This window comes from Cherax quadricarinatus, chromosome 50 (genome assembly GCF_038502225.1).
Source record: "Cherax quadricarinatus isolate ZL_2023a chromosome 50, ASM3850222v1, whole genome shotgun sequence".
In the NCBI taxonomy this organism is placed as follows: domain Eukaryota; kingdom Metazoa; phylum Arthropoda; class Malacostraca; order Decapoda; family Parastacidae; genus Cherax; species Cherax quadricarinatus.
In genome coordinates this window covers 1,561,293-1,577,583 of record NC_091341.1, presented here as the reverse complement: position 1 = coordinate 1,577,583, position 16,291 = coordinate 1,561,293, and the positions used below count along the sequence as shown (strand labels likewise).

At 45.1% G+C, this 16,291-nt stretch overlaps 1 protein-coding gene across 2 annotated transcripts in view; it reads right to left on the bottom strand.

The window, feature by feature from the left end:
* Nucleotides 1-2,551, bottom strand: part of LOC128695356 (apolipoprotein D) — a 13,553-nt gene extending 11,002 nt beyond the window's left edge. For both annotated transcript variants that reach the window (XM_053785876.2, XM_053785875.2), the window contains exons 1-2: nucleotides 2,403-2,551; nucleotides 849-951 (exon numbers count right to left, since the gene is read on the bottom strand). In XM_053785876.2, the coding sequence (XP_053641851.1) occupies nucleotides 849-951; nucleotides 2,403-2,416 (117 nt within the window). In that variant the 5' untranslated portion in view covers nucleotides 2,417-2,551. The remainder of the gene's footprint in view (nucleotides 1-848; nucleotides 952-2,402) is intronic.
* Nucleotides 2,552-16,291: the final 13,740 nt, after the last annotated feature.

Sequence of the window (16,291 nt, the reverse complement as noted above, 5' to 3'; positions counted from 1 at the left end):
TCTATATTAAACTGCATCTGCCACTTCTCCAACCACTGCATCAGTCTATTCAAATCTTCCTGGAGTGGTCGAATTTCCTCGTCAGAATGAATTCGACGGCCTATTTTGGCGTCATCGACAAACTTGCTGATGTCGCTCTTTATGCCCTCATCTATGTCGTTTATGTAGATTGTGAACAGCAGGGGGCCCAACACTGACCCCTGTGGAACACCGCTCGTGACGCTTCCCCACTCTGATATCTCCCCATTTATGCAAACACTCTGCTGTATTTGTCAGCCATGCCTCTATCCAGAAAAAATTTCTCTGTCACCGGTCATTTAAATTTGAATATTATATACAAATTTTACAGATTTGAGGACAACGTTTCGGTCTGTTAAAAGCGTGTGGCTTACAAAAATTCAAACTCACGTGTAAAAGCATGTTCAATTTACTTTACATAGTAAGCAAGAATCTGCAGTTTACCTGGAGTACGCGCTCACGCAACAGGTATCCAGACACCTGTTGCGTGAGCGCGTAACTAGCATGACCTTCAAAACTTAATTTTTATTTTTCCCCCCTCAAGGAAGGTTCCTTGATGTTGGTGAGGGGCTCTTGATTTAGGGAATTGGATTTGTGCTCCAGTTCCCCGAATTAAGCCTGAATGCCTTCCACATCCCCCCCCCAGGCGCTGTATAATCCTCCGGGTTTAGCGCTTCCCCCTTGATTATAATAATTTTATTTTTCCATTTTTTTCTCTCACTCTGGTAAACAATTTGAGAAGTTAACGTAGTAACATAAAACGAATTAAAAATTATGAACTAGAGGTACAGCGTGCATGATAAATGAATATTTTTTTCTGTAGTACATACCTTGTCGACGGAGAGATTGGGGAAGGGCAAGACATTGGGGCAGGTCCTACCCAGGTGCAGAGTGTGAGCATGGGCGACCCCTAACACCACGGCACACACCAACCTGTAACACTGGACCATGTACTACTTGGCTAGAAGAGGAATAACACCATTTCAGTGTATTTACAGATTAACACATGGGTAATAGAAACAATGTATAAAAGGCTGACAGATCTGAAGTGTAATTTTGATATGGCGACTGCACGTAAGGTTATGAATAAAAAATGAAAATGAAAGTGAAAGTCCTGTTCTTTTAAGAGACCTACACAAAGTAGATAAAGGTTTTTGTACCTATATCTGAAAGCTATATTCAGATGAAAATAAGCCTTATAGAGGCCCAGAACGGACAGACTAATTTATCACTGAACATGGGGAATTTTAACCCATGGCAAGAGTTGGAACTCTCAGGCCAGTGCGTTAACTACTAGGCCAGCTGGCTCTTCAGATTTATTCTGCTAGGTGTACTTCTATACCACAGGGAACCTAACATGAGCCCCACTAACCACAAACTCAGGATTCTACCGATTAATCCCACACCAGCGTTGCTATGGTGTACTTTAGTTGTGAAAATTTGAGGAACTATAAACAAACTGCAGCAGCGAGACACTTGCAGACAATGTAGTTTACAGACAAGTTTATTCAGGTATACACAAATACAGTTACAGATTATCACACATAGCATGTGTAAAGAACTTGGGGAGAAGTACAACTTACTCCTAAAACTAAATGGCTAACTTTACTGAAGTGAGAAAAATCATACAAGAGCAAAATGACTGCTACGGAAGGTGGCTCAGTTATTTAATATTTTATCACCGACTTTAGGAAGCTAAAGAGGCGATATTAAAGCAGATCTGATCAATAATGATACACCACAACTAAGAAAATATGTAAGTGGGTTTGGGTTTGAGAAAGATTTGCTTAGTACGAGTTACAGTGTTCCTCGATGTTCTTTTATCATGCGGAGACCATTTTTTTTCAACCATAGTAAACTACTACAGTTTGTACTGGGATACTGTTAATACTAGAAAAAATTATTTTCACCGAACATTGTCAGCACAGCCCTGTAAATATATAACAGCAGTCGCAAATAAAATATTGAGTCAGTGTTAAAAGAAATGTTTATTAGAAGTCGTTACAAGCATAAACTTTTCATATGGAGGCAAAATTTATTTAGCGTTTGAGGTGTGGGGCAGTTAATTTTCTGCAGTCTTAAATTAACAATTAAACATTAATAAATAGGTCCACGATTATAAAAATGTGACAAGAATTATGAATTTACCCTGACAAGCCCAACCATGAGAATCCTTCAGAAAAACAACCAAGTGTAAGCTTTCAGTTGAACGTTAAATGGAGGAATAGAAACGATAATTTACCACACATACACTGCTAGTTAATATATACTGAAACCATTAAAACAAACACTAAAACAAGCACACTCAGGAAGCTCTGAATGGACACAATATAAAAACTTGCAGGTGCTACCCTCAGGCAAATTAAGCATAATTCTTCACTTACAATATTTTCATCATTATGCCAGCGGAGTTATTCCAGATGGACTTTCTGCCGAACTTAATTTAAAGGCTTCTTAACTTCAAAAACTGTTTCAAGAAGACACTCTGAAAATACAACCACAACAACACCGTCAACTCGACTGGTCCGGACACCACTGGTGGGAGTACTTATACCGCTTCTTCCTCTGTGACGCCATTCAACCACCACTTGTGATTGGTTGGAAAGTCATTACGTCAATGTGACGTCTTCACCCAACTCTTGTGGCTGGTTAAAAATTTATTACGTCACAACTTTTCAGCGTATGGACTGACCGTGTCAGCAGCCAGCTCAGTGACGAAATATCACAGTAAGCAGGTAACCATATGCTTCTAAGATTTACAAATTGATATTCTTTGTAGGTCCTTGGCGCATACATTACCTGTCAGTGTGGTCTAAGACTAGGTCCGATGCTTTATTTTCTACTTCTTAGTTAAGGAAGGAAGTTTTCGTTATCTTCTTGCAATGTTCAAGGTTAGACTGAAAGTGACTGAGTCAATACTCAAATAATAAGATGCGAATGCAGGAATATGTAGGTCACTTAGCGGGATTCTCAAGCCCTTTCTAGAAAAATGACTGAAACGTTAATTAACCTTTTTATTGTGTGAGAGAGCATCATATATTGAGCCAAACAGTGGTCGGCAAGGACGATCATTAAACTATGGTAGTGGTGGAACACCAGTCTCAGTTTGACATTAAACTATGGTAGTGGTGGTGGTGGAACACCAGTCTCAGTCTGACACTAAACTATGGTGGTGGTGGTTTAACACCAGGCTCAGTCTGACACTAAACTATGGTGGTGGTGGTTTAACACCAGGCCCGGTGGCCTGGTGGCTAAAGCTCCCGCTTCACACACGGAGGGCCCGGGTTCGATTCCCGGCGGGTGGAAATTCCGACACGTTTCCTTACACCTGTTGTCCTGTTCACCTAGCAGCAAATAGGTACCTGGGTGTTAGTCGACTGGTGTGGGTCGCATCCTGGGGGACAAGATTAAGGACCCCAATGGAAATAAGTTAGACAGTCCTCGATGACGCACTGACTTTCTTGGGTTATCCTGGGTGGCTAACCCTCCGGGGTTAAAAATCCGAACGAAATCTTATCTTATCTTATCTCAGTCTACAGTCTAACTAAACTGTGGTAGTGGAACACAAGGCTCACCCATTTCTTTGCTGTCACCTCGTTTAAGTAGGGGTCCAATCCTGGATTTGGTTATTGCCGTAGATTTGGCATAAGAAAATAATTTTTTTTTCACTTTTATTTATGGCTTTTTTTTCACTTTTATTTATGGCTTAAAGTTTTTTCTGTTTCTTGGCTCCTGTATGATTCCTTAAGCTTAACTTCGATATTTTCTATTTCCCTGACATTTTCGTCACTCAACCTTTGAGTAGTGAGGACGTGCGCTGCTGCTGCCCCTGGCGTTGATTAGTGGCAGTTATATTTTCACAGCATGGCGCAGGCTAGCCGGAGACGCATAAACACAGTCTGTGTTGAGCTTATCCGTGGGGCTGTGACAGGAACTTCTATGGACCTGCTACTACCTGCAATCATACGAGATACATATGGTATTGCTGACGAGGAGATATATGGAGTAGCGCTGAATGGCACGACGAGGATCTTTGTCAAGTTTAATTTGGCAAGTGTGTATGAGGCGGTGGTAGACAAGTACCAGGAGGTTACTTTGACAGTTAACTCCGCTGTGACCGTGCGACTTCACGACGTTTCTCGCCATTACACATGGGTTAAGATTAGAAATGTGCCATTCAAGGCGGATGATTCTGACATCTGTCTTGCGATGGGCAAATATGGTACAGTACATATGGCCACTGTTGGGAAGTGGGCCACTGGGCCATACGCAGGGAAACTCGAAGGAACGTATTCTGTGAAGATGACGTTACGTTACCCTATTCTGTCGTACGTAGTGCTGCCAGAATTTCGTACCCAAGTGTTTGTGACATACGCTGGGCAACGCCGGACCTGTCGGTTATGTGGGTCATATGATCACCTAGCGGCTCTGTGTGGAAGGAGGCGTGGCAACATGGAACAAAGGCAACGACATACAGCAGTAGAGAAGGGTGAGGAGCAAGATTTGCCTTATGTGACTGCCTACACAAGGTGGGTCCTGGAGTGAGGAGGTCGAGAGAGCGGAGGAGATGGAGTCAGCAGGTGTGACGAGGGGGGGGACACCCCTTCATTGAACGCAGCTCAGGTGTTGGAAGAGGACACCCCGACTGCGAGCGATAGCGATGTGGAAGACTCATTAGCCATGGCTTTAAATGTGTTATTGGCTGACAAGAGTATTGGGAAGGTTGGGAGTCCAGACCTAGTTCTTGGGTCTGTTGTGGATCAGGGCGTGGAACAGGATCTGCGGTCTGCACAGTGTGATAAGAATATTTTGATGCAAGCGGTGGAGGTGGAAGTCCACCGGGACAATGTATCAGACGACATGATGCAAGCAGAGGGAGCATCACGGGAGCACGCTGCTGCGCTATCTGACTCCGAGGACGTGATCACGCCTGCTCAGCGCACTGGCAAAAAGTCCTGGGCGGAAGTTACGCAGAGAGGACACAGCGGCCCTAAGGGGCAGGAGTTGGTTAAGAGCGTTTCTAAAGGGGGGGAGAGGGACCGAGGTGTCACGAAACGATCTGGTGGCAAGACAGTACCAGGGTCAAGAAGGAAAACCACTCTGTAAGCTTCAAGTGCATGACATTGAACATTAATGGATTGAGATCAGAGAGAAAGTGTGTATGGTTTAGTGAATATTTGGTGCGTAATAGTGTTGATGTGGTGTTCGTGCAGGAACACAACTACAAACCAGGTTATGAGTTGAAGGTGAATGGGTATAATGTGTATGTGGAGCATGCGATAAGGTTGACAGGAGGAGTTGCCATCCTGGTAATGGAAACTAACCCGTTCGTAGTGGGGCATTGTGAGGGTGGGGAGGGGAGGGTGATTCGTGTAGATAGGTGGTGGGGTAGGGTACAGATGAGTTTGGTGTGTGTGTATGGTCTGGCAGAGGGAGATGTGCGTATTAAGAATAAATTTGTGAAGGATGTCCTAGTATATTATTTGCGTGCTTTGCCGGGTGTAGCTGTAATTGGTGGTGATTGGAATTGTGTGATAAGGCGTAAGAATGTGGAACCTAGAGGGGCAGGGTATTGTTTGGGGATTTTGGGGGAATTATTAAATGGAGTGGGGTTAATGGACGTTGGAGGGGGTGGGGTTGTAGAACATACTTTTGTTAGACATGGATATGCGGCAAGACTGGATCGATTGTATGTGCCCCGAACAGTGATAGTGAGCAGAGTGCGTGTGGTAGACGTGGTTTTTTCGGATCACAGAGGAGTAATGGTGGACCTAGAATGGGAGGGATTGCCTAGAAGGGGTCAAGGTTATTGGAAGTTAAATGTGAAGCTTTTGCAGGGTGAGGAATGTCGTCAGTCTTTTGTGCAATTGTGGGAACGGTTGGTGGATGAGGCGCCGGGGGATGATGAACTGGTAAATTGGTGGGATTCGGTGGCTAAAAATCGTATCAGAGAATATTATATTTGTCGTGGGAGGGAAGATAATCGGTTAAAGTATGGGTTTCAAAGATATCTTGAAGGGCAGCTGCGTGACTGTTATGCAAGAGGAGGAGCAAGCTATCCAGTGCAGGACATTGAGGGTTTAAAGGAGAGTATTAGGGTATTGCAAAACGAGCGTTTTGATGGTGTGGGAATTATGGGAGGATTGGAAGAAGTGCTATGGGGTGATCGGCCGTCGGCTTGCGTGTTAAGAGGCCAGAGAAAAAGGAGAGTGATGATGGAGATGATGGGGTTAAACGTACATGTAGGGATGGAAGGGTATAGAGCGGGTCAAGCATTGGTAACGACAGAGGGTATGAGTGGATATGTAGACGCTTGGTTTAAGTCATATACACAAAGCGTGAGCTTCCGTGAGGTGGCATTGAGGGAAATGGGAGAGTATGTGCAGTGTGAGCTTGATGGTCAAGATCGGGTGACATTAGGTGGGCCGATTACGGAGTGTGAGATTTGGCAGGCATTGTCAGGAGTGAGCTTGGGAAAGGCGCCGGGTATAGATGGACTGCCAAATGATTTCTATGTAAAGAATTGGGGGGTTCTGAGGTTTTTTTTAGTAAGGCTGTTTAACATACTTAAGGCGGCTGAGGTAATGGGAGAGCAGCAACGGACGGCCGTTGTGGTGTTGGTACCGAAAGGGGAGCAGTCAACGGTAATGGATTATCGGGCACTTTCGCTTATGTGTGAAGATTATAAGTTGTTTGCGAGAATATTAGGGAAGAGAATCAAGAGGGTAATAGGCAAGGTAATTGATAGGGGGCAATATGGGGTGCCAGGAAGGTCGATGTATGAAGGGCATGGCATGATTCGAGAATTTATAGAGAAACAGGGGGAGTTGGGTGATGGAGGTGTATTGGCGTTAGAATGGAAGGCTGCTTATGATAGTGCAGAAAGGGAAGCGTTATGGAGGTTCATGCGTTGGCAAGGTTTTGGGGAAGAAATAATATCTTGGGCAAAATTATTGTATCAGGGGGCATCGATGAGGGTGCAGGTTAACGGGAGGCTAGGAGTTAAAATACAGATGCGACGGGGACTGCGCCAAGGCTGCCCACTATCACAAATATTGTTTGCGTGTATACAGGATCCATTTTATAGGGCCATTCGGAGGTGTGTTGTGGGAGGTGGGGAGGGTACTGACCGGGGGGAGGGGGGGCTGGTATCGTAGGTTATGTGGATGACACTACTGTTTTGGTGAGAGGTAATGGGGATTTGCTTAGGGTGGGTAAAGTGGTGGATGTGTTTGGGGAGGCTTCAGGTATGAAAATTAATGTTGAGAAGACTAAGTTTCTAGACCTAAGGGATAGTACAAATGGGGATGAGGTGGTAGGGGGTGGGTGGAAGGTGGTGGATTAACTAATGATATGTGGGATAATTTATGCGAGAAATACACGGGTGGCTCAAGAGGTGAATTCGGTGAGAATAGTGGATGGAGTATTGAAAAGACTTGGTGGTTTGAGGGCGGCACAACTAACGCTGCATCAAAGAGTAATAGTGACGAACGTGCTATTGTACAGCAAGATATGGCATGTTGTTGTCATGTACCCGCTGATGAGACATGAGGTGAAACGTTTACAACATGGGGTTTTTAGGTTTATATGGGGATCGGGCTGCGAATGGTTAAGTAGAGCGGTGTTAACACTTCCAGTCAGTCGAGGAGGGCTGGGACTTTTACCTCTGGAAAAAAGGATGATGAGCGTGTACCTAAAACGAAGTTATATAAGGGAGGGGGGCGGGAGGGGAGGTGGAATTGTGCGAGTACGTAAGGATATGCAACGGTGGTGGGGGGGTAGGGATTTAATAGTTGGTGAGGCCATGTTGAGGTTATTAATGACAGTGAGGGATCCGTCGTGTGTTAAATTGCGGGTCCTCGAAGGAGTGGAAGGTAGGTCAGTGGTGGCTGCTGTTGAAGGGGCATACCCTATGTATGCGTGGAACGAAATATGGACGCGTCTAAAACAATTACGTGTAAAACCGGGTGTTCGGGAGGTAATGTTTAGATTTTTACATGGGATTTTGCCGTCTGGAGTTGTCCTATTCAATAGGAGGATAAGGGAGGGAGGGGAATGTAGAGCGTGTGGAAGCATGGAGACAATTTTGCATGCGGTATATTTTTGTGACTGTATAGAAGTTGTGCGGGTCTGGTTAGGAAAGGTGTTCAGGTTAGTGGGTGAGGGAGGGTTGCAGGTGTTGCGGGCTTTAAGTTTGGATATAGGTGGGGTGAGTAAGATGGTGGAGAATGCAATGGCGTATTTGGTCACGGATTTTATGTATACGTCATGGGCCATGAGGGAGGTGGGCGTGGATGAGAGGATAAAGGTGTTAGCTGCGACATTTTACAGAACTAAGTGTCGTAATAGGGAAATTTATGGAGGGAGTTGGGAGACTGCTTTTACTGAGGGCTATCGGAGTTTTCGGTTGAGGGATTTATGGGATTTACGTGCAATGTAAGGGGTCGCGGCGGGCTGGCTTCCCGATAAGGACAATGTGAAAGGGTTTAGTGTGGAAGAGAATGAATATAGTACTGAGACCTAAGTGCCTTTGACTGTGTGATGAGCGGGTTGTGTGTTGTGAACGATACAAGTTCTTCAATTTAATTATTAATTATGCAATTGACAAAGGACGACAGACGTCGTAATGTGATGGAATATTATATATCTGCAACGAAATTATTGGTATGTGTGTAATGAAATGACAATGTGGGTGCACTGTGTGAATGCGAAATATATATATACACATGAAGCATTGCGTGTGGTAGGAAGGCTTCAGTATTTATCGACGTGTGAAGGTCATGCACTGTTATGTTTTGTGCTAACAGACTTACATCTTAGTAGTGGTTTTAATGATATGGGTGAAATATTTTTAGAATGCTTGATTTATCCTGTTTTCTTATTACATATTGTTTTTTCATGGGAGCTCTATAGAGCCCGTAGGTTTAGGTTACCATTGAATTGATATATATTATAGGGTAATTGATGGATGACATAGGATTAGGTTTTTGTAGTTTCACTGGTTGTGTTGTAAAGTGTATGTAACATATGTATATATTTATACCTTCCTCGAGAAGGTGATATGTTTGGGTGTTTAGTAGAAATACGTTGTACATGAATAATGTAGAATTGAATTTTATATTATCTCAATACATTGAGTGATACTGAACGTATCATGTTGTTCAATATGGAATAATGAAAGCATTTCATACAATATACAGTTACACATAAAGATTGTTACGTGTCAGGTGGATTGACATGCAAGAAGGGGGGGGGGGTAGTGTTTTCAGAATGTAAGGTGTACATTCCGTGGCAGGATGTACAATCAGGAATTAGATGTACTTGCCAAGGAGTCTTTAGGTTAGATTTAGTGTTCCAGACATAATGTCATTACTTCAAGGATTGGAGTGGTCATTGTTTACTGTACAGATTTGTGTCTTTCAGATGTAATATGTTAATTGGAAAGTACATGTACTATGCAGAATTTTTCATCACTGTTTTCACTATGTAATTTGTCGTTTATTTTTATGTACTATGTATGTCTTTTAAATAAAATATAAAAAAAAATTTCCCTGACCAGTGCTTCCTTCCGTGTTTCAGACGGACTGGCTCCTTTGAGCAATTCTGTGATTCTTCGCCTTCGCCTGTGTGTGTGTGTGTGTGTGTTAGTTACCATTTTGTACTAGGCACATGTCGATTAGACACTAGGCCTGTTGTATATGAGTACGTGTGTGTGTGTGTGTACTCACCTATTTGTGGTTGCAGGGGTCGATTCATAGCTCCTGGCCCCGCCTCTTCACTGATTGCTACTAGGTCCTCTCTCTTCCTGCCCCATGAGCTTTATCATACCTCGCCTTAAAACTATGTATGGTTCCTGCCTCCACTACTTCACTCTCTAGGCAATTCCACGGCCTGACCACTCTATGACTGAAGAAATACTTTCTAACATCCCTTTGATTCATCTGAGTCTTCAACTTCCAATTGTGACCTCTTGTGTCTGTGTCCCATCTCTGGAACATCCCGTCTTTGTCCACCTTGTCTATTCCGTGCAGTATTTTATATGTCGTTATCATGTCTCCCCTGACCCTCCTGTCCTCCAGTGTCGTCAGGCCGATTTCCCTCAACCTTTCTTCGTAGGACAATCCCCGTAGCTCTGGGACTAGTCTTGTTGCAAACCTTTGCACCTTCTCTAATTTCTTGACGTGCTTGACTAGGTGTGGATTCCAAACTGGTGCTGCATACTCCAGTATGGGCCTGACGTAAATGGTATACAGAGTCTTGAACGAATCCTTGCTGAGGCATCGGAACGCTATCCATAGGTTTGCCAGGTGCCCGTATGCTGCAGCAGTTATCTGATTGATGTGCGCCTCAGGAGATATGCTCGGTGTTATACTCACCCCCAGATCTTTTTCCTTGAGTGAAGTTTGCAGTCTTTGGCCATCTAAACTATATTGTGTCTGCGGTCTTCTTTGCCCTTCCCCAATCTTCATGACTTTGCATTTGGCAGGGTTAAACTCAAGGAGCCAGTTACTGGACCAGGCTTGTAGCCTGTCCAGGTCTCTTTGTAGTCCTGCCTGATCCTCATCCGATTTGATTCTTCTCATTAACTTCACATCATCTGCAAACAAGGACACTTCTGAGTCTATCCCTTCCGTTATGTCGTTCACATATACCAAGTGTGTGTGTGTGTGTGTGTGTGCGTGTGCGTGTGCGTGTGCGTGTGCGTGTGCGTGTGCGTGTGTGTGTGTGTGTACTCACCTAGTTGTACTCACCTATTTGAGGTTGCGGGGGTCGAGTCCGAGCTCCTGGCCCCGCCTCTTCACTGATCGCTACTAGGTCACTCTCCCTGAGCCGTGAGCTTTATCATACCTCTGCTTAAAGCTATGTATGGATCCTGCCTCCACTACATCGCTTCCCAAACTATTCCACTTACTGACTACTCTGTGGCTGAAGAAATACTTCCTAACATCCCTGTGATTCATCTGTGTCTTCAGCTTCCAACTGTGTCCCCTTGTTACTGTGTCCAATCTCTGGAACATCCTGTCTTTGTCCACCTTGTCAATTCCTCTCAGTATTTTGTATGTCGTTATCATGTCCCCCCTATCTCTCCTGTCCTCCAGTGTCGTCAGGTTGATTTCCCTTAACCTCTCCTCGTAGGACATACCTCTTAGCTCTGGGACTAGTCTTGTTGCAAACCTTTGCACTTTCTGTGTGTGTGTGTGTGTGTGTGTGTGTGTGTGTGTGTGTGTGTGTGTGTGTGTGTGTCAACAATCAATATTTGCACCAATAACTCATTACAGTTGTGACCGGGTGTGGAAGTGTGAATTGTTCATTACACTATAATTTGTTCATGATTGTAGCCATGTATAAACGTAAGTAACCATTCTTACAGTATTCATTACCTTTGTAACTTGTGAGTTCATTACCTTGTACCTAGTTCAGCCATCAAAACTTTGGGGCCCAGTCCCTGGGCCCATTACGTACCTCTGTAATCTGTAAATACCTTTGTAACCTGTCATGATTGTGACTAGACCTACCTGGAGTTCATTACCTTTGTAAATTGTGAGTTCATTACCTCTGTAACTTGCTCAGCTATCAAAACTTTGGAGTCCAGTCCCTGGACCAATTATGTACCTCTGTAATCTTTTGACTACCGCCCACAGGATGGGTATGGGGTGCATAATAAACATATTAAACTTAACTTAACGCCTGTAGAGGGAGCGTCTTGGTGGGTTCACTTGTGTGTAGTCTTGGTGGATTCACTTGTGCGTAGTCTTGGTAGGTTCACTTGTGTGTAGTCTTGGTGGGTTCACTTGTGTGTAGTCTTGGTGGGTTCACTTGTGTGTAGTCTCGGTGGGTTCACTTGTCTGTAGTCTCGGTGGGTTCACTTGTGTGTAGTCTTGGTGGGTTCACTTGTGTGTAGTCTTGGTGGGTTCACTTGTGTGTAGTCTCGGTGGGTTCACTTGTTTGTAGTCTCGGTGGGTTCACTTGTGTGTAGTCTTGGTGGGTTCACTTGTCTGTAGTCTTGGTGGGTTCACTTTTGTGTAGTCTTGGTGGGTTCACTTGCGTACTTATCGTCTTTCTAGTATTTATGTTTGTAATCTTAGTGGAATTAAGGGTGTGAACAAACTGATCCTTCACATTATCTCGAACGTAACAATACGAAGCCAAAATGATGAGTGGTAATGGCTGGGTTTGAGTTGAACCTGCCTAGTATGGCCTAGTAGGCCTATTGCAATATTCATTTTCTTATTTTCTTATGAAAGCTGGAACTGCCGTCGCACTGACCGTGGGACAAACATGGCCGTGTGATCCCTCTCTATCTTCACATTGAAATCACACTGTGTTTACCCATCTTTCTCGAGTCTGCTTACAAGTTACACTTTCATGTTAGTTCTCAAAGTCTCCAGTACTTGATTAGTGACCTCTGATTCATATTAGAACTTAGTCCTGCCAGTCTCGTCATTGTGTAGCTAATTTCTAGTAATATACCATTCGCTGCCTGGGTGAGGTAGAGTGCGGTTGTGCTTTGCACCCCTCTACTGTTTACCCAGACGAGCTACTCGGAAAACAATATGGCACTAGGTGTGCACCGGAGAGTGAATACTGTGGGTATTGAACTCATTAGTGGGGCTTTAACGCCTACATCAGTCGAGGTACTATTGCCCAAAATTATAAGAGAAACATACGGCATCAGAGACGAGGATTTATGTGGAGTGGCACTAAATGGTGTTTATAGAATCTTCGTGAAAGTGCTAACAGCTCAAGTGTACGAGGCATTGGTGGATCGTTATCAAGATGTCAGCATTAATGTAACACCGGCAGTGAGGGTAAGGTTGACGGATGTATCAAGACATTATTCATGGGTCAAGCTCCGCAACGTGCCTTTTGAGGCTGATGAAGTAGATATCAGAGGTGTTTTTGAAAGATATGGGACTGTACATCTAGCCCAACCTAGAAAATGGGTAAAAGGAGCGTATGCTGGATTTCCTGAGGGTACTTTCAATCTCAAGATGATGCTGAGACATCCTATACCCTCGTATGTATATCTCGAGGAGTTTAAAACCCAGGTAATGGTGGCGTATGCTGGGCAGAGGCATATGTGCCGACTGTGTGGCGAATATGACCATATGGCAGTTGATTGTGACAAGCGGAATATGGCTCCTGGGCCGGCAAGAGGCAGAGTACCGGCACATGAGACAACGATGCCTGAGGAAGAACGAAGGCAAGGAGGAGGGCATGGTCGCATGAGGAGTGAAGAGGTGGTGGCTCCACCTGTGGAATCTGAAGGGGACGTGGTGATTCATGAATCACCCCAGCCCATTGACAGTACAGTTGTCGAGTGAGGTGCAAGTGGGCGCAGAAGTGAAAGCTATTGAGGAGTTGGAGACGGTGTTACAGGCTATGTTACAGTCTACGGAGGTGGAGAGTCGCAGTGAGCAGGAACCTGGGATCCTGGCGGAAGGAGGTGTGTGCAGGAGGGAGGACCAGGTGACACCTGTGATGGACAGTGCGAGTGACATGGTAGGACATGGAGGCGACTTCAGGGTGGTAGAAGTGGAAGTCCATTGTGAGGACTCCCAGGACACAGATATGTAGACGAAGGGAGCATCGAGGAAAAGGGTGGTGGCGTCAGATTCAGATGATGATCTGACGCCAGCGCAAAGGCCGAGGAAAAAGGCATGGGGTTATGGTACCCAGAGTGACTCTAAGAGAGGGCCACAACAGAAAGGAGGGGGGGATGGTTGGGAAGGAGAGTGGAGTACGTGGCAAAGGCAATGCCCAGGGGAATGGTAAGAAAGGAAAGAGTCTTGAAATGAGGTGGGGAGGGAAACCTTAAACCGGCCTCAGGTGTGTAACTATGAATATTAATGGTCTGTGTGATGGTGTAAAACGTGAGTGCTTCCGGATGTTTTTGAATAGATACAAGGTTGACGTGGCTTTTGTACAGGAACATAATTTTAAACTTAGTCGTGAATTAGTGGTGCCTGGGTTCCAGGTTTGTGTTGCCATCTGAACGTTTAAAAGGAGTGGGTGTGTTGATCAGGGAGGCGAGCCCATTTGTATTGCACAGGAAAGAGGGGGGAGAGAGGAGAGTATTACATGTGGAAGGATGGTGGATGGGAGAGAGAGTGGCATTTGTGTGTGTGTATGCCCCAGCAGAAAGTGACGTTGAAGTGAAGACGGATTTTGTGCCGGAGGAACTTGTGTACTTCCTATGCACGTTACCGTCTGTGGCGATTGTGGGGGGGGATTGGAATTGTGTAGTTAAGAGGGCAGATGTGGAACCCAGAGGAGCGGGATATTTTTCCTCAGTCTTAGGGGGTCTGCTTAGAGATCTTCAGTTATGTCATGCTTTTGGGGAAGGTCTGTGGGAGATGGAACATACTTTTATAAGGCAGGGATATGCGGCTCGTTTGGACAGAATATATTTATCTCAGAGGGTTTTGGTAGAGTCTTTTAAAACTATTGAGATGGTGTCATCCAATCATAGGGCAGTAATAGTGGAGGTGGGGTGGGAAGCTTTGGCTCGTAGGATGGGAAGCTATTGGAAACTGAATACGATGGTTTTGGGGGATGAGGGAGTGGAAGGTTTTGAACTATTTTGGGAACAACTCTGTGCAGAGCAAAGGACTGAGGAGGATGTGGTTGGATGGTGGGATAGTGTGGCTAAGGTAAGAATACATCAATTCTATGTGAGGGAGGGCAGACGGATTAATCAATTGTGGTATGGTTTGTCAAATTATTTCGAATCTAGATTACGGGATTGTTATGCGGGGGGGGGGTGGCCGGGGTTTACCCAGTGGAGGATATACAAATGCTGAAGGACAGGATAAGGACTTTGCAAGAAGAGCGTTTTGCAGCAGTACAGGTACAAGCGGGGTTGGACGAAGTACTCTGGGGCAACAAGCCATCGGCATGTGTGCTGTGAGGACAGAAGGTAAGGCAGCAAATGACTACAATACCGGGATTGCAAGTCATTTCTTCGGTGGGGTTTTTTAGAGAGGGTCAGGTATTATGGGAAACAATGGGGATGAGTGTGTATGCTGATAGATGGTTTGAGGAATACGGGAAAAGTAGTGGGGTGGATGGCGAGGTTCTTGGGCAGGTATGTGAGTATGTGCCGTGCAAACTGGGGAGGAGTGATCGGGAGGCACTGGGTGGGGTCATTGAGGAGGAAATATGGAGAGCCCTTATGGACATGAGGAAGAGAAAGGCACCCGGGATAGATGGTTTACCAAGCGAATTCTATGTACAACACTGGGGTCTGCTAAGGGGTTTCCTAGTAAGGTTAATGAATGCCATGAAAGACGGAGGTAAGATGGGAAAATCACAGGCAACGGCGGTGGTGGTGTTGGTCCCGAAGGGTAAAAAGCAGAGTACCTTTCAGGATTACCGAGCCATTTCGTTGCTTTGTGCTGATTATAAACTGTTTGCAAAAATTCTTGGGAATAGGCTTAAATGTGTTGTGGGGAGGGTCGTGTTTGAGTCTCAGTTTGGGTTGCCAGGTAGGTCAATGGTCGAGGGCCACAGGATCATAAAGGGGTTCCTGGAGGACATGGAAAGGGGAAGAGGGGCGTTGTTGGCATTGGATTGGCAAGGGGCTTATGACAGGGTGGAAAGAAGGGCTTTGAGGGATATTCTCCTCAGACAGGGGTTTGGTGAAGAAATAGTGGGGTGGGTGGATACGTTGTACTCAGGAGCGAAGGTAAGGGTGCAAATCAATGGGTGTGTGGGGGAGGGAGTCAACATGGAGCGGGGTCTTCGGCAGGGATGTCCATTATCACAACTATTGTTTGCATGTGTTCAGGATCCTTTTTATAGGATGGTGGAGGATCGTCTAAGGACTGGGAGGGGATGGTGAGCAGAAGCCTTGGCCTGGTTTGGTGGGCTATGTTGATGATACTACTATTCTGGTGAGTGAGGAGACAGTTAGGACTTTTGGGGAAAGTTGTACACATGTTTGGGAGAGCTACTGGGATGAAGGTAAATCTGGAGAAGTCAATGATAATGAGGCTGGGAGAATGGGCAGAGAGATTAGAATGGGGATGTGATGTCATGCAGCGTCAGACTGTGAGTCTGAAAATCTGTGGTGTCATATATGAGGCTGACCTGAGTGCTGCAAGGGTCAACAATTCGAATAGGATGGTGGAACAGGTGCAGAGACGTTTGGGTATGCTGCGACCTCACCATTCAACCCTTAGGCAACGAGCAATTGTCATCAATGTATTACTATATAGTAAAGTCTGGTTTGTTTTGGCAGTGTTGCCGTTAACAGGAACGGTGATCACGA